This window comes from Oncorhynchus kisutch, linkage group LG24, assembly GCF_002021735.2.
Source record: "Oncorhynchus kisutch isolate 150728-3 linkage group LG24, Okis_V2, whole genome shotgun sequence".
NCBI classification, from domain to species: domain Eukaryota; kingdom Metazoa; phylum Chordata; class Actinopteri; order Salmoniformes; family Salmonidae; genus Oncorhynchus; species Oncorhynchus kisutch.
The window spans coordinates 6950576-6977404 of NC_034197.2; the positions used below are offsets into that span (position 1 = coordinate 6950576).

The 26829-nt window shown below is 43.5% G+C and overlaps 1 protein-coding gene across 4 annotated transcripts; it reads left to right on the plus strand.

The window, feature by feature from the left end:
- The first annotated feature begins 9 nt into the window (after positions 1–9).
- LOC109869112 (solute carrier family 41 member 1) lies at positions 10–26498 on the plus strand. Of its 4 annotated transcripts, none has more exons than XM_020458974.2 (11): positions 10–124; positions 3569–3888; positions 8682–8789; positions 11857–11928; positions 12245–12389; positions 12564–12710; positions 20536–20680; positions 20944–21023; positions 24393–24527; positions 24813–24961; positions 25144–26498. In XM_020458974.2, exons 2-11 carry the CDS (start codon positions 3595–3597, stop codon positions 25315–25317), a joined length of 1449 nt encoding a protein of 482 aa, XP_020314563.1. In that variant the 5' UTR covers positions 10–124; positions 3569–3594; the 3' UTR covers positions 25318–26498. The 4 variants fall into 4 exon arrangements, with proteins under 4 accessions (XP_020314563.1, XP_020314564.1, XP_020314565.1 ...); XM_020458975.1 differs by lacking the exon at positions 10–124 and adding an exon at positions 125–206; XM_020458976.2 differs by lacking the exon at positions 10–124 and adding an exon at positions 623–864.
- The last annotated feature ends 331 nt before the right edge of the window (positions 26499–26829 follow it).

Consider the following 26829-nt stretch of genomic DNA (forward strand, 5'->3'; position numbering starts at 1 on the left):
CAGTTCTGGAGCCCCCACTCCATAGATCAGTTATTCTTGGTGTCCACTGAACTTTGTGACCATATTTTTCTGGAGCACTATCTCGGCCTCATATGCTCTTCTTTAAGAGCTTCTGCAACAACAGGTAAGAACATTGAATATGACCGTTGCATAGGAGTGTTGTGTTTAGAATGACTGCATCAGGATCCACAGCATTGAAACAACAGGTCAGATAATGACAAAATGTATAAACTTGCTAATGTAAAGAACAAATTACAAAGTACATTCATTGGAATGTAATAGATTAATTATAGTTCTGATGTTACAAGTTATTGTCTTGCTTATTATTAAATGAAATTGAAGACTATAATAGAATATAGTATGTTCCTCAATTAATTCATCAGTCATCAATGATATAGCCTATCTTGTTTTTAATGGATGCATATATAATGCCTTAGGTTACTGCTGTCGTCGTTGCTTCCAGAGCTACAATATGGATGGAATTTAATTTCACTTTCCGTCACACCATCACACACCACTGTTCACTTTCTCTAATGGGCGGGGTTATACATTACTCTACTCCACTACTCCAATTCCGATCCAATCAGACTCTTTTGCTGGTGTAACCATTGGTTACCAATGCATAAGCATTATGGGATGTGCACGTCAGCTTCCTGTACAATGGTATTCCCTACAACTACACGTCAACATTTTCGCTAGGCTAAAGCTTCTTACTACTTTATGAATTTATTTTAACAAGCTTTCAGAGGTTTCGTCTTCATAATCGGGACTTGCTTTATCAAAGGGAAAATGAAGGCAAAGAGTCGGGAATACCTGGCAGTAATCGGATTTGATTGCTACATAGCTGTCTGTTGAATCAGGGGTGTAAGTAAACAATACTCCAAAATTTGCAACGAAAACAAGCGTTTCTATTGGACAGCTTTAGTAAACAGGGCGGTACCTACCTAATTATGTCCAATAGAAACGCTAGTTTTCGTAGCAAAACACAATTTTTTGCAACTGTTTAGGGTAATGCTTACACCCCAGGTGGTGACGTTGGTGACAGTATAATGAATTGGTTCAAGGCAGGAGTAGTGAGTCATTGTCATGCATAAATCTATGGTTGTCATCAGCCAACCGTTTTTGTTTATGCATGCTATCAAACATAAATCACGTATCATTCAAGGTCTTGGCATACTTTCTACTAAAGAGCCTCTACTACATTGTCAAAAAGGCAAGGGGTCAGGTTTTATCCCACTAAGTATTTTTTGGTGCAGAGTCCAGACTGGCTTTTATTTTCAACGTCGTTGATGTTTGGTTCAGATTTTGTCCGGTCTGGACGACAATTTCACGGATCCACCAGCACCTGAATACCCGATAATTGCAGCTAATGTCATGGGTCTGGGTCAGATCTGATATGATTGTCTGGGGTATGTGTAATTTGAATTGTGTTGTCCGGTAGGGCCCATACAGATCCGAACACGATTGCTGCAGTGGAGAGAAAATGTATAATTAATGCTGCTGCTCTTGTTTTTTACGAGAGTGGAGCGTGGCACGTGTAGCTTGTTGTTGGCCAATCACGAGTCATCAAAACGGGAGTAGGCTACATTCATAGAGCCTCTGTGTGTGTCAAAAATTAGGAGAGTAACGGATTACATGTAATCGTTGGCAAGGTCTTGGCGTACTTTCTACTAAAGAGCCTCTACTACATTGTCATCCGTTACATGTAAAGGATTACAAAAACGGTAACTGTAGTCCGTTACAGGCAAATATATTTTAATCAGATTAGATACTTTTGAAAAACTAGATAATTACTTCGAGGTTTAGTTTTAAATTCAGAAGGGATGTTTGCGAAAAAAAAGATTTGATACTTATGTTTTCTCAATGACATTCAAATCAGCATTGAAAAACGCAGCAAGTTTAAATGTATTCAACGTAAGCGAGTCTGACCATAAATCAGAGACCACTATGATGACACACCAAGTGAAAAATGCCTCTTGCAACAGCTGCATAGTGTGGATCCCAGCCTATGGAATAAAAGTGAAGCTTTCTTTTGCTCAAATTAATTCATGCTGATTTAAAAAATAAATCCATAAGCCTAATGGACACATGCTCAAACTGGCACACTTTTGATAGACTTAAAGGGTCTGAGTCTGGGGTATGTGTAATTTGAATTGTCTTGTCTGGTAGGGCCCATACAGATCCAAACACGATTGCTGCAGTGGAGAGAAATTGTATAATTAATGCTGCTGCTCTTGTTTTTTTTACGAGAGTGGGGCGTGGCACGTATAGCTTGTTAATTTTTGGATTTATAATAGGCAGCATTGCAAAGAAAAAGCCATATCTCAGACTGGCCGGTAAAAAGAAAAGATTAAGATGGGCAAAAGAACACAGACACTGGACAGAGGAACTCTGCCTAGAAGGCCAGCATCCCTCCCACTCCTCTTTCTATTCTGGTTAGAGGCAGTTTGCGCTGTTCTGTGAAGGGAGTAGTACACAGCGTTGTACCAGATCTTCAGTTTCTTGGCAATTTCTCGCATGGGATAGCCTTAATTTCTCAGAACAAGAATAGACTGACGAGTTTCAGAAGAATGTTATTTGTTTCTGGCCATTTTGAACCTGTAAACGAACCCACAAATGCTGATGCTCCAGATACTCAACTAATCTAAAGAAGGACAGTTTTATTGCTTCTTTAATCAGACCAACAGTTTTCACCCGTGCTAACATAATTGCAAAATGTTTTCTAATGATCAATTAGCCTTTTAAAATGATAAACTTGGATTAGATAACACAAGGTGCCATTGGAACACAGGAGTGATGGTTGCTGGTAATGGGCCTCTGTACACCTATATTCCATTTTTTTTTATCTGCTGTTTCCAGCTACAGTAGACATTTACAACATTAACAATGTCTACATATTTCTGATCAATTTGATGTTATTTTACTGGACAAAAAACAGCATTTCTTTCAAAAACAAGGACATTTCTAAGTGACCCCAAACTTACGGTAGTGTAAGTGCATGGTGGTAGATGGGAGCAATAATAAATATTTTGGTGCATTCTTCAGTTGGCTCGTCTTTCCTATATTAAGAGGCTTGAAAAAATATTCTTGTGATATAATGCTTACTAATTATGTGCAATTGAAATTTGGCCATAAAAATCAATGACCGAAATTACATATTTTCATCTGTAAATTACGTATTTTGAACGTCCTGAAAATACGCTTTTTTCATCATCCAAAATGGACATCTTTTCAATGTTCTAAAAATGCATATTTATTTATAGTCCGGAAAATACATATTTTTGATGTTCAAATAATATATATATTCGACATCCAGAAAAGTCTTTATTTTCACCTTTCTTTCAGCCACTAAAATGCACATGACGTCAATGGCAGGAAAATAGGTATTTTCATCATGAGTTTGAATACTGGGATGTTTCTGCAATGTTGCCATTATGCTGGAGCATGCCAGTGCCAATGCAAGACATATTACAATTTGCCCTATGCCACTGTATCTAGCAAGCAGGTTTGGTGCATGATATGTAAGACTATTGATTACCTTTGTGTGGAACGTGTTATCTCTCTTCAGTGTAAGACATCACATCCACCACCAACATGCCAGAAGGGGAGGTACACCAGAGGAAGGGGAAGTCCAAGAAGTCCAAGTCAAAGGGCAAGGGGAAAGGCCAAGGTGGCAGTGCCAGCCCCAAGGCGGGAACCTTAGATGGGCAAGATGAGCTGCCATTATTGCCCCCCATCCAGCCCATCAAGAAGGCTGTGGAGGAGAAGGTGTCCGTGGCCAAAGTGGAAGAAGAGTCGTCCATTTTCATCGGTCTCCAGGTGCTGTTTCCCTACCTGCTGGCTGGGATGGGGATGGTGATGGCTGGGATGGTGCTGGACAGTGTCCAGGTGAGTGCTCCATGTTGTCTTGAACCCCGATATCCAACCTTCTCATGTTCGAGTGAATGCATCACATGACTATGAAGTATATACAGTAGGCAGTCACTTACGCTTACGCTGTTGGATGATCTATCAAGTAATAATGCCAACATCTTGGTGTGTCTAATCTCATCAGTATTTGAGGACATAATTCATACTTCCAAAGGAATAAAAGTGTATTAACACTTCAATATTGATTCTTAAAACATAAATTACCTTAAAAAAACATGCCACTCAGATTGGTTAAAACATGTCATTTGTTTTGCTATAATGCTTTCATCAGTCCAAAGTAGATCCAGCTCGAAATGTGTTTAACCCTTCAAGACCTTGCTAAATATGCATTAGGTTTTTGACTGTTTTTGACAGTGTTTGGATGACAACCAGCTGGTTACAGCTTTAGTTTCAAATAATTTTTCTAATTCCTTGCTACCTTTGGGGAAATACATTTTCAACTAATTTATTCAAAGGTTCAAGATGTCCACCCCAATTGTGTCATCTAGTTAGACTGGCAAAGCCGTCTGATCTCGCGAGCTTACATATATGTTCGCTAGCGAAACAGACAGTAAGCTTGCGAGATCAGGATGGTTTGTACGAGGCTACCATCTAGTGCCCTAAAGCTCAAAAGCGAATGACAGTCAGTGGCAGTGCAGTGAATCAAGAAGAAATCAACATGGGCTAGGTGTTGTTTAGAAATAAATGGGATTCAGGGACATGTATGTTAGGCATAATGTTAGTATGCAAGAAGTTGGCATACTTTAGGTTTAGGTTATGCATTGTGTCCTTAAAGTTGGGCTGGGCAATATATCTAATATTCAGGGTGCTTGTGAATGTGATGCATATTTTATTAGATTGCAGCATTCCATGATTTCAACATTATTGGATTAGAAGAGTAAAGAGAAGTGTCAACAGGAGAGGGTTGGTATGCTGCTGAAGTATGGCTCATTGCATGTCTCTTTCGCTGAATCACTGCTCTGATGCTGCATGGCGCTGGCTTTGTCCTCTACTCTGCCCGTCGTCCCTGGCATTTGGCAGCCGGTTTACCCACCGGTGAGTAATCAGATGCTGGCTCTCGCTTCCTCTCCCTCTCTGTCTCGCCTTCTCTTTCCGTCCCTCCGCATCGTGCATGTGGTTTAGGGGAAACACAGCGGTGAGATCAGCTCTACGTATACTGCTGACGGCAGAGAGGGAAGTGGTAGGATGCCCTAACATAAAGAGACAGTCACAGCATGCAGAGGGATAGACAGAGGCAGCCTGAGCAGAGGGGCATGAAAATAAGGACTGAGGGAGGATACGAGAGGGGCAGATACCAAGTGGTCACATGAAATGGGGTGACACTACACCCAGAGAGGAGCAAAGCCAGCCCACCAGTTAGAGTAAAGAGCAGGTCCCTGACATATGTTTCTGACAGGACTTGAACCTGTTACTACAACCGAAGAGGAAAGAAACTCTGTGTGCTAGAATAACGAGAGGAAAGTCGGAGGGGGGGATAAACTGTGCGTTTAAGAGGGAGAGGGAGAGGGAGCATGGAGTAAGTGAGTCACGACACTAGAGAGAGAGAGGGAGGAATAGAGAGAGTGTGTCTCAGTCTGTAAGCCGGTCATCCTCCTGAATGACTGTGGCGCAGACAGACAGCCCTCCCCCTGCAGAGGCCTCCCTTGATGGTGAATGAGTCTCCAGGAACCTACTGCGTTGCCGTTTTCTCAGAGGACACAGAGAACACTTCTCCTGTCAGGGAGCCAGCAAAGGACCATCGAAAAGTCAAACAAATGGAACAGGAGCATCTAATGGGGCAGAAGGATCAACTGCACCTGCTGCCTCTTTCTCTTCTCTCTCAAGGACCGGCGATTGAGTGAAAGCCTCTTGGTATAGGTTAATTGTTTGTTTGTGAGGTAGTAAGATGGAGCCTGCAAGCTGTTGGTGTATCATATGATGGAGAGAGTGATCACTCTAGTGACATCTGGACCCCTCACCAGGACTGACGCATCAAAGGACTAGACTGTTGGGGTTTTCTGAGTTTGTTCCATTCACTCTCATTTCTTCTGGGGTAAAGGAGTATTCTAAGGTCAAGGACATGGCGAGGACAGAAGAAGAACAACGTCAAACTTTAAGAGGACTTTAATCAAGTTCACCCACTTTTCAGGGTCCATTGTTACTACTTCATAGTCACCAGCTTTGTTGTAATGACCTTTCATGAATCACAGAAAGCAACATTGCAGTGAAGTCAAGCTCCCACCTGTGAGGTAAGCGGCAGAGACACTAGCTTGTGGTGCTTACTGGCGAAAGAACCAAGTACTTGTCTGTGGATCTCAGGCTGTCACTGTCCACCCCCCGGACCTTTATCCCTACCAGTCAAGGGTTTGAGTAATGGGGTAAGTGTGTACAATCATGGTGGTGACTCGGCTGGAACTGGAGCTGTGCTACCAGGGGAAGAAGTTGCGTGGCTTCACCTGTAAGCTGACCCGCTCTGCCCATGGCTTCCTGCCTGAGAGCTCCTGGCAGATCGCAGCCCAGGTGCTGCTGCCATACCTGGTGGCTGGACTGGGAATGGTCTCCGCTGGCATCATCATGGATATTGTTCAAGTATGGATCTATGTGATGGGCTTCCTATCTCCTCCTACTTCTGTATAACCGTGTGTGTGTGTGTGTGTGTGTGTGTGTGTGTGTGTGTGTGTGTGTATGTGAGCGAGCGTAACCTATTATAGTCCTATTTTTATGTAGTTTGATAGGAATCAAAATGGTCAGATCATTAAAGGCCAGCAGGGACAGGACCTCTTACAGCACTGTCTTTTAGAACATCTGTGAGAATTGTTTTGAAAATGGTTTCCCTCCTGTTGTAACCCCTCTGGGAAATAGCAATGCATTTTAGTCACTGGAAAGATGGACAATGACTTAAAACAGAGGAGTCATCATGCCTATGATTTGCTTATCAGTTTTTCATGATAATCCAAACTGGGTTTCTGTTTATATCCTCTCTCTATTTTGGATATCAGTTTTGAACTCTTTCTCCACCTTCCATTGCCATACAAATCAGATTTGGAGGTGGGAAAGGTTGGTCTGGGGAGAGAGTGTATAGAGAGAGAGAGAGTGGGCGGTTGGCTGACAGAGGGAAGGCTGATGAATCAAAATCAAATCAAATGTATTTATATAGCCCTTCGTACATCAGCTGATATCTCAAAGTGCTGTACAGAAACTAAGCCAAAAACCCCAAACAGCAAGCAATGCAGGTGTAGAAGCACGGTGGCTAGGAAAAACTCCCTAGAAAGGCCAAAACCTAGGAAGAAACCTAGAGAGGAACCAGGCTATGTGGGGTGGCCAGTCCTCTTCTGGCTGTGCCGGGTGGAGATTATAACAGAACATGGCCAAGATGTTCAAATGTTCATAAATGACCAGCATGGTCAAATAATAATAAGGCAGAACAGTTGAAACTGGAGCAGCAGCACGGCCAGGTGGACTGAGGACAGCAAGGAGTCCTCATGTCAGGTAGTCCTGAGGCATGGTCCTAGGGTTCAGGTCCGCCGAGAGAGAGAGAGAGAGAGAGAGAGAGAGAATTAGAGAGAGCACACTTGAATTCACACAGGACACCGAATAGGACAGGAGAAGTACTCCAGATATAACAAACTGACACATAAACTACTGCAGCATAAATACTGGAGGCTGAGACAGGAGGGGTCAGGAGACACTGTGGCCCCATCCGAGGACACCCCAGGACAGGGCCAAACAGGAAGGATATAACCCCACCCACTTTGCCAAAGCACAGCCCCCACACCACTAGAGGGATATCTTCAACCACCAAATTACCATCCTGAGACAAGGCCGAGTATAGCCCACAAAGATCTCCGCCACGGCACAACCCAAGGGGGGGCGCCAACCCAGACAGGAAGATCACATCAGTGACTCAACCCACTCAAGTGACGCACCCCCCCTAGGGACGGTATGAAAGAGCCCCAGTAAGCCAGTGACTCAGCCCCTGTAATAGGGTTAGAGGCAGAGAATCCCAGTGGAAAGAGGGGAACCGGCCAGGCAGAGACAGCAAGGGCGGTTCGTTGCTCCAGAGCCTTTCCGTTCACCTTCCCACTCCTGGGCCAGACTACACTCATTCATATGACCCACTGAAGAGAATCAGACTGGGAGTGAGAGAGACAGAGGTTTCCATCCAAAAATGGCACCCTATTCCCTATGTAGTGCATTATATAAGAGCTAGGGTGCCAATTTGGTCACAGAGTCGGAGCTCTGAGCTGGAGCTAGGGCTCTGGACCGCCGACCAGTGGAGGCAAAATGAACTGGGACGCTTCCCAAGATAGGGCCCGAATGTGACAGCCTTTAGTCGACATTTGAGAAGAACTTGAGAGCGGCGTTTAAAAATAACCTACCCCACCCCCATCCTGGCAAAGCTGACTTATCTGTTTATTTATACATGCCTCTATTTTTAGATCTTCAGTAGGGGGTTTGTAGACACGTTGTCAAGAGGAACTCTTAGACACTCAATGAAGTTATTTAAATTTTCTGTCTGACAAAGTCTATCTGACAAAATAGTTGCCAATATATCACTGAGATATATATAGTATATATATAGATATAGTAGAATTTGAGACTAATATTTAATTTTGAAGATAACAGTTTACAATTGAAAGAAGGGCTGCTGGTGTTGGATTATTTTTTTGTTGTGTTGGGATGATGGTTGTATTTAAGGACAATATAAGTGTTTATCCCTGTCGGGGTCTGGCTGAAAGGATACAGTTGATGATGATGTCTGTGTGTTTCAGCACTGGGAGGTGTTTAAGGTCATCACAGAGATTTTCATCCTGGTTCCAGCTCTGGTGGGACTGAAGGGCAACCTGGAGATGACCCTGGCTGCTCGCCTCTCCACTGCAGTGAGTCCACATTTAAACATTTTTTATTTAGCCAGGTAGGCAAGTTGAGAACAAGTTCACATTTACAACTGCGACCTGGCCAAGAATAAAGCAACGCAGTTCGACACATACAACAACACAGAGTTACACATGGAATAAACAAAACATACAGTCAATAATACAGTTGAAGAAAACCTATATACAGTGTGTGCAAATGAGGTAAGAAAAGGGAGGTAAGGCAATAAATAGGCCATGGTGGCAAAGTAATTACAATATACCAATTAGACACTAGAGTGATTGATGTGCAGAAGATGTATGTGCAAGTAGAAATACAGGGGTGCAAAGGAGCAAAATAAATAAATACAGTATTTATTTTTTTATTTCACCTTTATTTAACCAGGTAGGTTAGTTGAGAACAAGTTCTCATTTGCAACTGCGACCTGGCCAAGATAAAGCATAGCAATTCGACACATACAACAACACAGAGTTACACATGGAATAAACAAAACATACAGTCAATAATACAGTTGAAAAAAGTCTATATACAGTATGTGCAAATGAGGTAAGATAAGGGAGTTAAGGCAATAAATAGGCCATGGTGGCGAAGTAATTACAATATAGCAATTAAATTAAACTGAGATAGAAAGATGGGCTGTTTACAGATGGGCTATGTACAGGTGCAGTGATCTGTGAGCTGCTCTGACAGCTGGTGCTTAAAGCTAGTGAGGGGGATATGAGTCTCCAGCGTCAGTGATTTTTGCAGTTCGTTCCAGTCATTGGCAGCAGAGAACTGGAAGGAGAGGCGGCCAAAGGAAGAATTGGCTTTGGGGGTGACCAGTGACAACTACGTGCTGGAGCGTGTGCTACGAGTGGGTGCTGCTATGGTGACCAGTCAGCTGAGATTTACCTAGCAGAGACTTGTAGATAACCTGTAGCCAGTGGGTTTGGTGACAAGAGAGTACCACGTGAGCGTACAGGTCGCAGTGGTGGGTAGTGTATGGGGCTTTGGTAACAAAATGGATGGCACTGTGATAGACTGCATCCAGTTTGTTGAGTAGAGTGATGGAGGCTATTTTATAGATGGCATCGCCAAAGTCGCGGATTGGTAGGATGGTCAGTTTTACGAGGCTATGTTTGGCAGCATGAGTGAAGGATGCTTTGTTGTGAAATAGGAAGACATTTCTAGATTTAATTTTGGATTGGAGATGCTTAATGTGAGTCAGGAAGGAGAGTTTACAGTCTAACGAGACACCTAGGTATTTGTAGTTGTCCACATATTCTAAGTCAGAACCGTCCAGAGTAGTGATGCTGGGCGGGCGGGCAGGTGTGGGCAGCGATCGGTTGAAGAGCATGCATTTGGTTTTACTTGCATTTAAGAGCAGTTGGAGGCCACGGAAGGAGAGTTGTATGGCATTGAAGCTCGTCTGGAGGTTAGTTAACACAATGTCCAAAGAAGGGTGTATACAGATGTATACAGAATGGTGTCACCTGCGTAGAGGTGGATCAGAGAATCACCAGCAGCAAGAGCGACATCATTGATGTATACAGAGAGAGAGAGTCGGCCCGAGAATTGAACCCTGTGGCACCCCCATAGAGACTGCCAGAGGTCCGGACAACAGGCCCTCCGATTTGACAGACTGAACTCTGTCAGAGAAGTAGTTGGTGAACCAAGCGAGGCAGTCATTTGAGAAACCAAGGCTGTTTAGTCTGCCGATAAGAATGTGGTGATTCACAGAGTCGAAAGCCTTGGCCAGGTTGATGAACACGGCTGCACAGTAATGACTCTTATCGATGGCAGTTATGATATCGTTTAGGACCTTGAGCGTGGCTGAGGTGCACCCATGACCAGCTCTGAAACTAGATTGCATAGCAGAGAAGGTACAGTGGGATTCAAAATGGTCGGTAATCTGTTTGTTAACTTGGCTTTCGAATACCTTAGAAAGGCAGGGTAGGATAGATATAGGTCTGTAGCAGTTTGGGTCTAGAGTGTCTCCCCTTTGAAGAGGGGGATGACCGCGGCAGCTTTCCAATCTTTGGGAATCTCAGACGATACGAAAGAGATGTTGAACAGGCTAGTAATAGGGGTTGCAACAATTTTGGCAGATCATTTTAGAAAGAGAGGGTCCAGATTGTCTAGCCCAGCTGATTTGTAGGGGTCCAGATTTTGCAGCTCTTTCAGAACATCAGCTATCTGGATTTGGGTGAAGGAGAAATGGTGGGGGCTTGGGCGGGTTGCTGTGGAGGATGCCGGGCAGTTGACCGGGGTAGGGGTAGCCAGGTGGAAAGCATGGCCAGCCGTAGAGAAATGCTTGTTGAAATTCTCAATTATAGTGGATTTATCGGTATTGACAGTGTTTCCTAGCCTCAGTGCAGAGGGCAGCTGGGAGGAGGTGCTCTTATTCTCCATGGACTTTACAGTGTCCCAGAACTTTTTTGAGTTTGTACTACAGGATGCAAATTTCTGTTTGAAAAAGCTAGCCTTAGCTTTCCTAACTTCCCTGAAAAGCTGCATATCACGGGGGCTATTCGATGCTAATGCAGAACGCCACAGGATGTTTTTGTGCTGGTCAAGGGCAAACAGGTCTAGAGTGAACCAAGGGCTATATCTATTCCTGGTTGTAATTTTGGGGGGAATGGAGCATGCTTATTTATGATGGTGAGGAAGGCACTTTTAAAGAATAAACAGGCATCCTCTACTGACGGGATGAGGTCAACATCTTCAGCATCCTAATATAAATATAACAATATACTGTATACCATTTAGAATATGCTTTAATCCTAATAGTCATACTTGCATACATTTTATGTACGGAATCGAACCCACTATCCTGGCGTTCAAAGGACCATGCTCTACCAGCTACTGAGCTACATAGGACCGCATACTATTGTATATAGTACGTAGTATTAGCCCAAGTAGGACGGCAAAGTGACCTGGTCTCTCTATGCTCTCTTGCTAACTCCTAGGGGCTAGTGTCAAAGTGTAAATAAACACACATTTCCCCACACATAATCAAATGCAACGCTCTTGTTGAAAAGCCAAAGATTGATGTTGGTGTATGCTGTACTAATGATGAGCTCTCTTGTTTAGGCTAACACTGGACAGATGGATGACCCCAAGCATCAGTGGACGATGGTGTGCAGCAACCTGGCTCTCATTCAGGTAATCTCCAATTGATTTATTGGGAGACAGGCAGACAGGAAGATGAACATAAGTCTTCCACGGCACTACTTGGCCTTTTATATCCAAATCTGAAAGACAACCTTGGGCTACAGTTACAGTGCCTAACTTGACCTCGAGGATCAACAGGATCACCATAAAAACAGCTGTGTTAGACTCGTCCAAGGTTAGGAAGAGGTCAAGATAGCTCTTGGTCACACATTATCCAAGGCATAATAATGAAGGTAGCCTAAGCCCATAAGGTACATTAGATGTGATGGATGGACCCAGGGGATATGAAGATCAATTCTCTCCACAGGTTCAGGCCACGGTGGTGGGCTTCCTGGCTGCCGTGGCAGCCATATTACTGGGGGCCATGTCTAGAGGTGGGGTGGAGCTGGACCAAGCTGCTGTGCTCTGTGCCAGCAGCATCATCACTGCATTCGTGGCAGCACTGTCTCTAGGTGCGTTCACCCTCAGTGTGTCTTTATTAGATTGAGATGCCAAATGTCTTGACCGTAGTATCTGTTAACGGTTGTGCTCACAGTCACCCCCTCTCTCACTTCTCCATCCCTCGCTCTACCTCCCTTCCCTCTCTCCTTCCTTCCCTCCATCCCTCTCTCTCCTTCCCTCCATAGGTCTAGTAATGATTGGGGTGATCATTGGCGCCAGGAAAGTGGGCATCAACCCAGACAATGTGGCCACACCCATCGCTGCCAGTCTGGGAGATCTAATCACACTGTCCCTGCTGGCTGGAGTCAGTACTATACTCTACCAGTACCGAGGTATGGCTTTATAATAATGGATGAAGGGTTTAATTCAACTTTTAATTAGAAATCAGTAATTAGGGCCTCCCAAGTGGTGCAGCGTTCTAAGGTACTGCATCGCAGTGTTGCGGCGTCACTACAGCCTGGGGATCGATCCCAGGTACAATTGGCCCAGCGTCGTCCTGGTTAGGGGAGGGTTTGGCCGGGGGTGCTTTACTTGGCTCGTCACACTCTAGTGACTACTTGTGGTGGGCCGGGTGCCTGCAGGCTGACTTAGGTCGTCAGTTGAACGGTGTTTCCGCCGACACTGGTGCAGCTGGATTCAGGGTTAAGCGAGTGGGTGTTAAGAAGCTCGGTTTGGCGGGTCATGTTTCGGAGGGCGCATGACTCGACCTTCGCCTCTCCCGAGCCGTTGGGTAGTTGCAGCGATGAAAGAAGATTGTAATCACAAAATGGGGGTAAAAATGACAAAAACAATACACTAAAAAAAGATGGCAGTAATTAAACAATTAATAGAGTCAGTAGAGTGCATGTATCTGGGTAAATAACTATTTAAGCAAATTAAGACCTCCACATTGTGGTAGTATTATTCAGAACCGGCAGAGGTCAGAGGTTACACTGAACAAACATATAAATGTAACATGTTAAGTGTTGGTTCCATGTTTCATAAGCTAAAATAAAAGATCCCAGACATTTTTTCATATGCTCAAAAATATTATTTCTCTGAAATGTTATGCATATTTGTTTATATCCCTGTTAGTGAGCATTTCTCCTTTGCCTAGATAATCCATCCCCCTGACAGGTGTGGCATATCAAGAAGCTGATTAAACAGCATGATCATTACACGGGTGCACCTTGTGCTGGGGACAATAGAAGGACAGTTTTGTCACACAACACAATGCCACAGATATCTCAAGTTTTGAGGGAGCGTGCAATTGGCATGCTGAATGTCCACCAGAGCAGTTTGTAGTTGTATTTGTATTTATTATGGATCTGCCAAGGCAGCAGCTACTCTTCCTGGAGTCCTGAAAAAATGAAGGCAGTAATATACATTATATTACAATTTTTTAACATTAAAATACAATTTTACAACAGATTTCACAGTACATTAAGTATGTGCCCTCCGGCCACAAGTTAATACTAGAACTCACAATCCAGATGTACGTGTGTGTATATTGTGCATGTTATGTGTGTTTTTGTATGCGTGTGTTTGTACCTGTGTATGACTCTTCATAGTCCTCGCTGTTCCATTTATCTGTTATTTAAATCAGATTTTACCGCTTGCTTGAGTTACTTGATGTAGAATAGATTTCCATGTATCCATGGCTCTATGTAGTACTATGCGCCTGTTCTGGACTTGGGGACTGTGAAGAGACCTCTGGTGGCATATGTCTTGTGGCGTTATGCATGGGTGTCCGAGCTGTGTGCTAGTAGTTTAAACAGACAGCTCGGTGCATTCAACATGTCAATACTTCTTACAAAAACAAGTAGTGGTGAAGTCAATCTCTCCTCTACTTTGAGCCATGAGAGATTGACATGCATATTATTCATGCTAGCTCTACGTGTACATTTAAAAAAAAAAAGTACCTTTATTTTACTAGGCAAGTCAGTTAAGAACAAATTCTTATTTTCAATGACGGCCTAGGAACAGTGGGTTAACTGCCTGTTCAGGGGCAGAATGACAGATTTTTACCTTGTCAGCTCGGGGATTCGAACTTGCAACCTTTCGGTTACTAGCCCAATGCTCTAACCACTAGGCTACCCTGCCTCCCCCACATTAAAGGGCCAGCCGTGCTGCAGTGTTTTGGGCCAGTCGTAATTTTCCCAAGTCCCTCTTTGTGGCACCTGACAAAAAGACTGGGCAGTAAGCACAGGTGTGACAAAACTAGGGCATGTAGGACTTGCCTTGTTGATATTGTTGTTAAGAAGGCAGAGCAGCACTTTATTATGGACAGACCTCTCCTATTTTTAGCTACTGTTGCATCAATATGTTTTGACCATAACAGTTTACAATCCAGCGTTACTCAAAGCAGTTTAGTCTCCTCAATTTGCTCAATTTCCACATTATTCATTACAATATTTAGTTGAGGTTTAGGGTTTAGTGAATGATTTGTCCCAAATACAATGCTAGGACTAACTGATTTCTTGCCACCCATTCTGAAACTGTCTGTTACTCTTTGTGAAGTGTTGCAGTGATTTCACTCACTGTAGTAGCTGACGTGTATAGTGTTGAGTCATCCGCATACATAGACACACAGGCTTTACTCAGACCCAGTGGCGGGGCACTAGTAAATATTGAAAAAAGTAAGGGGCCTAGACAGCTTCCCTGTGGAATGCCTGATTTTACCGCAGTTATGTTGGAGAGGCTACCATAACAGAACACTGAGGGTGTTCTTTAAGACAGGTAACTCTTTATCCACATTATAGTGAGGGGTGTAAAGCCATAACACATGTTTTTCCACCAGCAGACTATGATCAATAACGTCAAAAGCCGCACTGAACTCTAACAAAACAGCTCCCACAATATTTGTATCATCAATTTCTCTCACCCAATCATCAGTCATTTGTCAAGTGCTGTGCTTGTTGAATGTCCTCCCCTACAAGAGTGCTGAAAGTCTATACTTTGTTTGTTTACAGTGAAATAGCATTGTATCTGGTCAAACAAAATGTTTACCAACAGTTTACTGGGTTGGTAACAGGCTGATTGGTTGGCTATTTGAGCCAGTACTTTACTTTACAGGGTGCTTTACTATTCTTGGGTAGCGGAATTACTTTTGTTTCCTCCAGGCCTGAGGGCACACACTTTTTTGTAAACTTTTTTGTAAACAAATAGGAGTGGAAATATCATCCTCAGTAATTTTCCATCCAAGTTGTCAGACCCAAGTGGCTTGTCATTGTTGGTTGACAACAATATTTTTTTCACCTCTTCCACACTTACTTTATGGAATTTAAAATTACAGTGCTTGTCTTTCATAATTTGGTCAATTATACTTGGATGCGTAGGTTCGGCGTTTGTTGCTGCATGCCTAAGTTTGCTAATCTTGCCAATGTGTTTTCAAAATGTTTTGAAGTTGTTGGCAGTATCAGAGGGTTTTGTGATGAATCTGATTCAGTGAATGAGTTTGCCTTTTTGCCCAACATTTTATTTAATTAAGGTGCTCCAAAGCTTTTTACTATAATCCTTTATATATCTTTGTTTCATAGTATAGTTTCTGCTTCTTTTTTGTTTCTGTTTAGTGACATGATTTCTCAATTGTTGTCTGTAGCTTGTGAGGTGTGGAAACACTTTGTTGCTTTTATTAATTTTGTCTTGCTGCTTTTTGTTTTATGTTGCTCTGTCTGTATGCTATGTCTTGCTTGTCCTATGTTGCTATGTCTTGCTTGTTCTATGTTGCTATTGTCTATATTGTAATTGTTTTTAATAACCTGCCCAGGGACTGCGGTTGAAAATTAGCCGGCTGGCTAAAACCGACACTTTTACTGAAATGTTGATTAATGTGCACTGTCCCTGTAAAAATAAAAATAAACTCAAACTCAAACTCAATTTGCAGTACATTTGCCAATCGGTTATGCAGCCAGACTTATTTGCCACTCCTTTTGCCTCATCCCTCTCAACCATAACATTTTTAAATTCCTCATTAATCCATGGGGATTTAACAGTTTTTACAGTTATTTTCTTAATGGGTGCATGCTTATTAGTAACTGGAGTAAGCAATTTCATAAATGTGTCATGTGAAGGGTCTGAAAGCTCCTCATTACACACCACAGACCAGCAAATGTTCTTTACATCATCAATTTAGGAATCACTACAAAACCTAATTGTAGGAACTCTTATACACAATATTAGGTCCAGAATATGGAACTTTGGATTTCCTAGATATGGCTACCATAATTGTGATAACTCTATCCAATGGATGTGTCTACTGCTTTACAGGAGAGTTCTGTAGCATTAGTAAATATGTGATCAATACATGTGGATTTCATTCCTGTGCTGTTTGTAAATACCCTGTTAGCTTGATTGATAACCTGAACCAGGTTGCAGGTACTGGTTATAGTTTGAAGCTTTTTCTTGAGTGGGCAGCTTGATGAAAGCCAGTCAATATTTAGGTCACCCAGAAAATATACTGTTATATATATCTGTTGACATCACACACATTATCAAGCATTTCACACATATTATCCAGATTCTGACTTTTAGCACTTGGTGGTCTATAGCAGCTTCCTACATTTTAAATGTTTTTTTCCCCCCTCATCAATCTACACCCCATAATGACAAAGCAAAAACTGTTTTTTGTAAATTGTTGTGCATTTTATAATTAACTGAAATATCACATTTACGTAAGTATTTAGACCCCTTTTCTCAGTACTTTGTTGAAGCACCTTTGGCAGTGATTACAGCCTCGAGTCTTCTTGGGTATGATGCTAGAAACTTGGCACACCTGTATTTGGAAATTTCTCACATTCTTCTCTGCAGATCCTCTCAAGCTCTGTCAGGTTTGATGGGGAGCAATGATGCACAGCTATTTTCAGGTCTCTCCAGAGATTTTCGATTGGGTTCAAGTCCAGACTCTGGCTGGGCCACTCAAGGACATTCAGAGACTTGTCCCGAAGCCACACCTGCATTGTCTTGGCAATGTGCTTAGGGTCCTATTGGAAGGTGAATCTTCGTCCCAGTCTGAGGTCCTGAGTGCTCTGGAGCAGATTTTCATCAAGGACCTCTCTGTACTTTGCTCCGATCATCTTTCCCTCGATCCTGACTAGTCTCCCAGTCCCTGCTGCTGAAAAACATCCCAACAGCATGATTCTGCCACCACCATGCTTCACCGTAGGGATGGTGCCAGGTTTTCTCCAGACTTGGCATTCAGGCCAAAGAGTTCAATCTTCGTTTCATCAGACCAGAGAATCTTGTTTCTCATGGTCAGAGTCCTTTAGGTGCCTTTTGGCAAACTCCCAGTGGGCTGTCATGTGCCTTTAACTGAGGAGTGGCTTCCGTCTGGCCACGCTTTTACTGAGGAGTGGCTTCCGTCTGGCCACGCTTTTACTGAGGAGTGGCTTCCGTCTGGCCACGCTTTTACTGAGGAGTGGCTTCCGTCTGGCCACGCTTTTACTGAGGAGTGGCTTCCGTCTGGCCACTCTACCATAGGCCTGATTGGTGGAGTGATCTCTGCAGATCGTTGTCATCTGGAAGGTTCTCCCATCTCCACAGAGGAACTCTGCCAGAGTGGCTAGGGTTCTTGGCCACCTCCCTGACCAAGGCCCTTCTCCCCCGATTACTCAGTATGGCCGGGCAGCTAGCTCTAGGAAGAGTTGCTAATTCCAAACTTCTTCCATTTTAAGAATGATGGAGGCCACTGTGTTCTTGGGGACCTTGAATGCTGCAGACATTTTTGGTACCCTTCCCCAGATCTGTGCGTCGACACAATCCTGTCTCTGAGCTCTATGGACAATTCCTTCAACCTCATGGTTTTGGCTTTGCTCTGACATGCACTGTCAACTATGGGACCTTTACAAATCATGTCCAATCAGCTGAGCTCAATTTTGAGTCTCATAGCAAAGGGTCTGAATTCTTATCTAAATAAGATATTTAAATTTTTAATTTTGAATAATCTTACCAAACTTTCTGAAAACCTGTCTTTTGCTTTGTCATTATCGGGGTATTGTGTGTTGTTTGAGAATTTTTATTTCTTTAATCCATTTTAGAATAAGGCTGTAACGTAATAATGTGGAAAAGGGGAAGGGGTCTGAATATTTTCCGGATACACTGTAAATTAGGTTACTTAATTATGACTTCCAACACTCCTGGGACAATTTACATTTACTGCAGCACTATGACAACTCAGCGACACAATGGTAGGGATTATCTGAGCAGGGCTTGTGTCATTGATAAGTAATTGTCTCAACGCAGCCTTGAAATGCGTGGACAAGATGATTTGGATGGACCACGTCATTCCTGTAGAGCATCTTTTGTTTCCAGAAGGTGTCAAAGTTATCGATAAAAGTTATGCCAACAGAGCTACAGTAATATTTTAGCCAGATATGTAATGCCAGTAGCCTGCTGAATCGCTCACAGCTGCGGCCCAACGATGGTACTGGGCCTGAAATAATTGTCTGCTTTCTGAGCTAGGATCAGTTCTTTAAAATCAATTTTCAGCAGTTCTGAGCTAGCCCTCCTAATGTCGTTTGACCCGCACATGGACTACGACAGTGTCAGCCCCCGACATTTGTTGTAGAACGGTAGGAAGATGTCTGGTAATGTCCAGTACTCGTTAGCACAGGGTTTTCTTCCCTCCGGGGACCAATATGTTTTGCCCCGGGAACCAAGGACCACAGCTGGTGCAAAGGCTGAGGAGGTGCGGCCGATCTTTCATCTCGAGTGGCCTCGCAGACCCCCCAAGGATTGATGGGCGGAGAGGCCCGATGGACCATAGCCAACTGTAGAATCCATAGTGGCTGATGGAGGGGCCTGATGGAGTCTCAGACACCCTCACGCTCTTATGAGGGGGGTGGGGGGTTCTGAAGATCTGAAACCAAGTTAGAAGCCACCGATAAGGGAGCCAGAACAGAGGACGAAGGCCAGAGAATTGAATGTTAAGTTCCCTACCAAAAGCCGCCTTCAACGTAGTTTTAGAGAATTTGGCAGTACGTCCAACCTGCCTCAAAACCGCAGACCACGTGTAACCACGCCAGCCCAGGACCTCCACATCCGGCTTCTGCACCTGCAGGATCATCTGAGACCAGCCACCCAAACAGCTGACGAGGGTGGGTTTGCACAACCAAAGAATTTCTGCACAAACTGTCAGAAACCGTCTCAGGGAAGCTCATCTGCGTGCTCGTCGTACTCACCAGGGTCTTGACCTGATTGCAGTTCGGCATTGTAAATTACTTCAGTGGCCAAATGCTCACCTTCGATGGTCACTGACAGTACAGCTGAATCCCGGTTTCAGCTGTACTGGGCAGATGACAGGGCGAGCGTGGGCGAGCGATTTGCTGATGTCAACGTTGGGAACAGAGTGCCCCATGGTGGGGTTATGGTATGGTTATGGTATAAGCTACGATGGCAATTTGAGTGCACAGAGATAACGTGATGAGGTACTGAGGGCCATTGTCGTGCCATTCATCCACTGCCATCATCTCATGTTTCAGCATTATAATGTCGCAAGGATCTGTACACAATTCCTGGAAGCTGAAAATGTCCCAGTTCTTCCATGGCCTGCATAGTCACCAGTCATGTCACCCATTGAGCATGTTTGGGATGCTCTGAATCGATGTGTACGACTGCATGTTCCAGTTACAGCCAATAAGCAACTTTGCACAACCATTGAAGAAGAGTGGGACAATCAACAGGCTGATCAACTCTATTCAAAGGAGATGTGTGGCGCTGCATGAGGCGAATGGAGGTCACACCAGATACGGACTGGTTTTCTGATCCACGACCCTACTTTTTTCTAAAAAGTATCTGACCAACAGATGCATATCTGTATTCACAGTCATGTGAAATCCATAGATTGGGGTCTAGTGAATTTATTTTAATTCACTGATTTCCTTATATGAACTGTAACTCAGTAAAATCGTTTAAATTGTACCTTGTTGCATTAATTCCTTTGTTCAGTGTAAGTTCCCACTCATCTCTTGCCTGTGGTCTGCACGTACTATACAGTTAGCTACTTTTACAAAGCCCAATTTAAACATGTAAAAGTAAAATGGCTTTAATGTTTAAATATCAGAACATTTCTAACAATTTTGGAGGTGCTCTTATGTCAGATGAATTGTGTTCTATTTGTGTGGGAGAGTGGTAAACAGTGCATTGTGGACACTATTCTAACGTGTTTTCTCTGTTGTGTAGACATCTGGTACCTGTCTCCCCTGTTGTGTGTGTTCTTCCTGGCTCTGATCCCTCTGTGGGTGGTGGTGGCCCGGAAGAGCCCTCAAATCAAGGAGGTCCTCGTCTCTGGCTGGCAGCCTGTCCTCGTAGCCATGTCTATCAGCAGGTAAGACACACATGACACCTTATCATTCTTATCATAACCTTATCATATGGTCCTGTATGACTCCGTTGATAGAGCTTGCAATGCCAAGATAATGGGTTCGAATCCCAGGGCCACCCATACGTAAAACGCATGACTGTATGTCGCTTTGGATAAAAGTGTCTGATAAATGGCATATATTATTATTATTTTTATTATATATTATTAAAAACATGTATCTGATCAGTAGATGTTTGACTGATGTTTTTCATTATGACCTTTTTCAGTTTTGGGGGACTCATATTGGACAAGACTGTTAGCGACCCTAACTTTGAGGGGATGGCCGTCTTTACACCCGTCATAAATGGTGAGTGGACTCATCTTGGTTAAATGAAACTAGAAAGTGGTCTCTGAACACATTATACAAGGATGGAAAGGGGAGAGTTGAGTTATTAACGACCATGGGACATTCATGTGCCTGGCTCAGTCAGTTAACTGTCTATAAATGACACATGCTGGGAAATCCTTTCAAATGAGAGTGTTTAAGAGCACACGGTCAGATGTTCTTACCCACAAATGGCAGTATCCCAGGCTGATATTGGCTGCCTGACGCTGAGCATTAGATAGCCTTTGGACCTCAGTTAAATATTGCTCACAGTGGTTAGAATTTCCCTCTCCTGGTACTATGACTATTACCCGGCACTTTGTGTTTTACCAATGTCCCCTCAAGTCTCGTCAAGTCTGAGATACACATCTGTATTGTTGTTTGATTAGGATATGACAAAAACAGTATTTTGGTAGATGTTACCATAGAATCACGTCACACACCACACACATGCCTGTACGCACACAAACCCACATCTACTGTTTGTTTGCTGTTTCATTTGTGCTGTTTAACAGTAGCCCCTGTCCACACAGGATTGCCAGGCCGTCATTGTAATTAATAATTTGTTCTTAATTGCCTGGTTAAATAAAGGTAATATTTTTTACATCAAAATAAGTAAGACAAATGTATCAATAGCAATTTGTTTCTCCACTTGGTGGCAACAGTGGCAAGACCTCAAGCAGGAAGAGGGCTACACCTTTGGATCCAGACAGACAACTTTGGGATGAAAAGGGTTTTTGTCCTGCAGATTATTTGCAAACCGTCGTTTTTCTGCAGCGTATGCATGTGCCTACCTATTGTAGGCATATTACATGCACTTATGTGTTCTTTCAAGAACCTTCACACTTCACCCGTGCGTTCTGATGGCCTCACAGCCACTATCCCACTTCTGACACCAGTGTAGCAAACTTAGGGGGCAGGAAGCAAACCCTGGTCTCTGGCATGAAAGGCAAACATCCTACACGTCACACCAATAGGGTTAAACCTCTTGGTGGAAATTGTAACGTGGATCATATATTGCTACAATATATATATATTGCTACGATTGCTACAATATGTGTGGTCTCAATAAAGAGAAGACTGCCTATGCATGGGCGGAGAAAAGTGTGGCAGTTACACTGCATGACCAAAGTATGTGGACACCTGCTCGTCGAACATCTCAAAATCATGGGCATTAATATGAAGTTGGTCCACCTTTGCTGCTATAACAGCCTCCACTCTTCTGGGAAGGCTTTCCACTAGATGTTCGATCATTGCTGCGGGGACTTGCTTCCATTCAGCCACGAGCATTAGTGAGGTCGCAGCACTGATGTTGGACGATTAGGCCTGGCTTGCAGTCGGCATTCCAATTCATCCCAAAGGTTGAGGTAAGGCCTCTGTGCAGGCCAGTCAAGTTCTTCCACACTGATCTCGACAAACCATTTCTGTATGGACCTGTACACAGGGACATTGTCTGAGGCAAGGAAGGGCCTTTCCCAAACTGTTGCCACAAAGTTGGAAGCACAGAATGTCATTGTATGCTGTACATTAAGATTTCTCTTCACTGGAACTAAGGGGCCTAGCCCGAACCATGAAAAACAGCCCCAGACCATTATTACTCCTCCACCAAACTTTACAGTTGGCACTATGCATTGGGGCAGGTAGTGTTATCCTGGCATCTGCGAAACCAAGATTTGTCTATCCAGAGAACGTGTTTCCACTGCTCTAGAGTCCAATGGCAGCGAGCTTTACACCACTCCAGCCGACGCTTGGCATTGCGCATGGTGATCTTAGGTTTTTGTGCAGCTGCTCGGCCATGGAAACTCATTTCATGAAGCTCCCGACGAACAGTTCTTGTGCTGATGTTGCTTCCAGAGGCAGTTTGGAACTCTGTAGTGAGTGTTGCAACCGAGGACAGACGATTTCTACGCACTTGGGTACTCTGCAGTCCCGTTCTGTGAGCTTGTGTGGCCTACCACTTATCAAAATAACAGCACTTACAGTTGACCGGGGCAGCTCTAGCAGAGCAGGAATTTGACAACTGACTTGTTGGAAAGGTGGCATCCTTTAAGTCACTGAGATCTTCAGTAAGGCCATTCTACTGCCAATGCCCGGTTTTATACACCTGTCAACAACGGATGTGGCTGAAATAGCCGAATCCACTCATTTCAAGGGGTGTCCACATACTTTTGGTGATGTATTGTATCTTTTCAAGGAAATTAACTTAAATATGATTAGGCTACATAGTTTACAGTGTCGGTAGATAAATATTGATAATGGAAAGAAGTGGAGGGCCCTTCCCTCGGTCTACAAATCTACAAATGAACTGCTCTTAAAAGGTAGGCTATATCCTATATGCAAAACATAGCTCGTGAGAAAGTGCAAGTGTCCGGTCTCATTAATCTTGCAGCTTCAAGATGCAATATCAGGCGTGCTTGTGGTCTCAATTAAATAGAGTATGAGGCTATATCCTATGCAGAAGCACGGGTAGATATCTTTCCAGGGAAATTAACTTCCTAAATAACGTAGTTTGAAGAGAGCAGAGTTGGAGAGAGAGAGAGCGGACACTTGCACTTTCTCTTCAGCTACGTTTAGCCTACCTTTCAGGAGAGGGGCGAATTTCAGACGGACACAATCAATATTTATTTCTAGGCAATGTAGTAAACTATAGCCTAATCATAATAGTTTACTACATCGCCTAGAAATAAATATTGATCACCCGTATTTGTGTCTGTCTGGAATGTGTCCCTCTCCTGAAAGGTAGGCAATTAGGCCTATGCTAAACGTAGCTGAAGAGAAAGTGCAAGTGTCCGCTCTCTCTCCAACTCTGCTCTCTTCAAACTACATCTAGTCTAGCATATTGGCCGATATAGCCCAGTAATACCGATCGCCTAATATAATGGGCTACGTGAAAATCTCTGGTCATTTAACCGAACCTATTTCTTAGGTTATTTTAGAGCATTTTGATATTACCTATAGTATAGGGCGCACACTTGCTGGAACCATGGCTGTCAAGCGAGCTGCCTGAAATAACATTTCAGGACTGCGGTTGGGTTCAAGACCAGGGAGCAGAAGAGAGTCCGACAGAAAGCCAGCGGGAGCGGGCAGGTGCGGTATGAAAAGCTGCAGGATGAAGAAATCAGTCCCGTGCAGACCTCTACAAGCAGGGATCTGTCAATGTGGAATTGATGAATCAAATAAGAAATTAAATAAATCATGAGGATATACTCAGGAATTGTTGAAGTCAAAAGCATGTGGTGGGCAACATGTGTTTCACATATAGAGAGTCATATTTCAATGGAAAAGCAGGTGACTGTATAATAGGAGACTTGCGTGGTTGATATTCTTTCCATGCTCGGTGCTTCCCCTCAGGTGTCGGAGGAAACTTGGTGGCCATCCAGGCCAGTCGGATCTCAACCTACCTTCACTTCTGGAGCATGCCTGGAGTCTTGCCCTATAAGATGAGACAGCACTGGCCCAGCCCCTTTACTACCTTCTTCACCTCAGGAAAGGCTCCTCCACTCTGTCTTTCTATAGAGGCTCCTGGATTGCATGTAGATATGTCTGTAACAAAAAAAAAAAGGAGAATATATGCCAGTTACTTCCTCTCTGTTTGTGATTTAGCAAATATGAACTTTACTATTTGGAACCCCTCTCTTGCCATTCCTGTTATATTTATCCTCTCATTGTCATAGTATTTGTACAGATTTACATTTCAGACAGTGCTGCCACAGTAACTAAACAAGATAAGAAAACTACCTACAGTATTCATTAGTTGCCTTTTCACTCCAGGTGTGAACTCCAAGTCAGCGAGGGTGTTGTTCCTATTGGTGGTTCCGGGCCACCTGGTGTTCCTCTATACCATCTCTCTGCTCCAAGGCGGCCACACTGCCCTCACTGTCACTTTCACCGTCTGCTACCTGTGTGCTGCCCTTCTCCAGGTACGCCCTATCCCCTCACCTGCTACCCCTCAGTCACTGGTACACTGATGGAGTTTGGTAAAGTCTCATACAGACTTGTAAGGACTTTTCATTATACAGTTATTGAAGTATAAGGACTTGTGGATTTCTCATTCAGATCTGCTGTGTGATGGATTGTCTGTCTGTATGGGATGTTCCTCCAGGTGGGTATCCTCCTCTATGTGGCTGACCTGATAGTCCGTCTGATGTGGAGGAGGAGTCTGGACCCAGACAACTTTTCCATCCCCTACCTGACAGCCCTGGGAGACCTGCTGGGGACCGGCTTCCTGGCTTTGGTCTTCCGCTCCGTCTCACTCATGGAGGGGCTGGGACTCTGAAAGGGATGGAGGTCATCGGTCTGCTACAGGCCTCTCTGTGCTGTGCCTTCCCAGACCAGGGGTCTGTATCATCTCCCTGCCCTGCCTCTCCTCTGCCTTCACCACTGGAGGGAGTTACTCTGCTGGGCGTGGGGATGGCAGTGTGACTGACTGACTGCACGCACACTCACTCACTCACTCAGCTTACAGTTCATCAGGAGGTGTGGGTCATTTCAAACCTCAGAAAGTATGGGTTGATGGGACAAACTGCAAACTCATCCAGGTCCTATTTCACACACCCCGCATGTCACTTGTGAATGTGAGACAATGGAAAAATCAACACACTAAATTGAACATTTTCTGAAATTAGGGAACGGTTATTGATCGATAATGGGTGCATTGTATGTTGGTGTATGAAAATGAATTTTAACTTGTTTACAGTATTTCTGGATGTAGAATGCAGAGTGGGGCTTGGCAACATCCCTTTCATTATAGACATAACTCAAAAAACTTTTACTTGACTGGTAACTACAGGAACATTATGTTGTAGATCGAAGTAGAATCATCTGCATACATCACCACCAATGCGTAGCTTGAAACTACTGCACCCATTGAAATTGCAACTAGGGTGTGAATGGAATGGACCTGTGAATGTATCAAGGATCGAACATATTTGAAGGCAATCAGTATTATTTTGTGATTTTTCTATGAGCAGCTTACTGTCACAGTGTTAAGTTAAATATCTGCAAATGAAACTTTTAAGGGAGGCACTTCTTAAACCAGAGTTAAGTTACCGTTGGCATGTCATCAGTAATGTGAGATGGGGTAAGGGCAAAACATTGAAACTGTTCTCAAATCTGGTTCAAGGTGTTAGGCGTCTTATCACATATGACAGGACGGGAAACGGTATCATTGCAAAGTGCCTGATAAAGTGTTACTAATGTTTGTCACATCTTAATGTTCAGCAGCAATCTTAAATGCAAAAACAAAACCTTAAAGTACACAGTATCTGTCAAGTCCGTGTATCATGAATGTTACATGTCGGGTGTGTTTTGTATAATCACAAATGTCTGTTTAAAGAGAAGGTAGCTTTATTTAAAACATTGCAATGTCCCCATTCACATGCCTTCTGTACGTTACAACTGTAGTGCCCTCACACATGGTTAAGGGGCTTGAACATAAAAACGAAACAAAAAAACGAATGTAAATGTATTCTTTATTTTGTTTATCCTACCGTCATCAACATTTCATGAATTTGAATCACTTTAAAATGTCCATGCATCCATAATTTCACCACATTGAATCACACATTTTAAAGCACATTTCATAGAGAATATTACAATCTGGACTATAATGTATCTAGTAACTTACTTTGAAGAGATGGTCGTTGGGTCAAAATAGGCATTTGCAAAATTCAGTGTACTTGTCTTTAACTTCCATTTCCCAAATGTCAGACTGGACAGATTTCCCTGTCCAACTCATTTTTCTCAGCTTCAGAAGCATCTAAATTCACCAAAGTGTGTGTGGTTATAC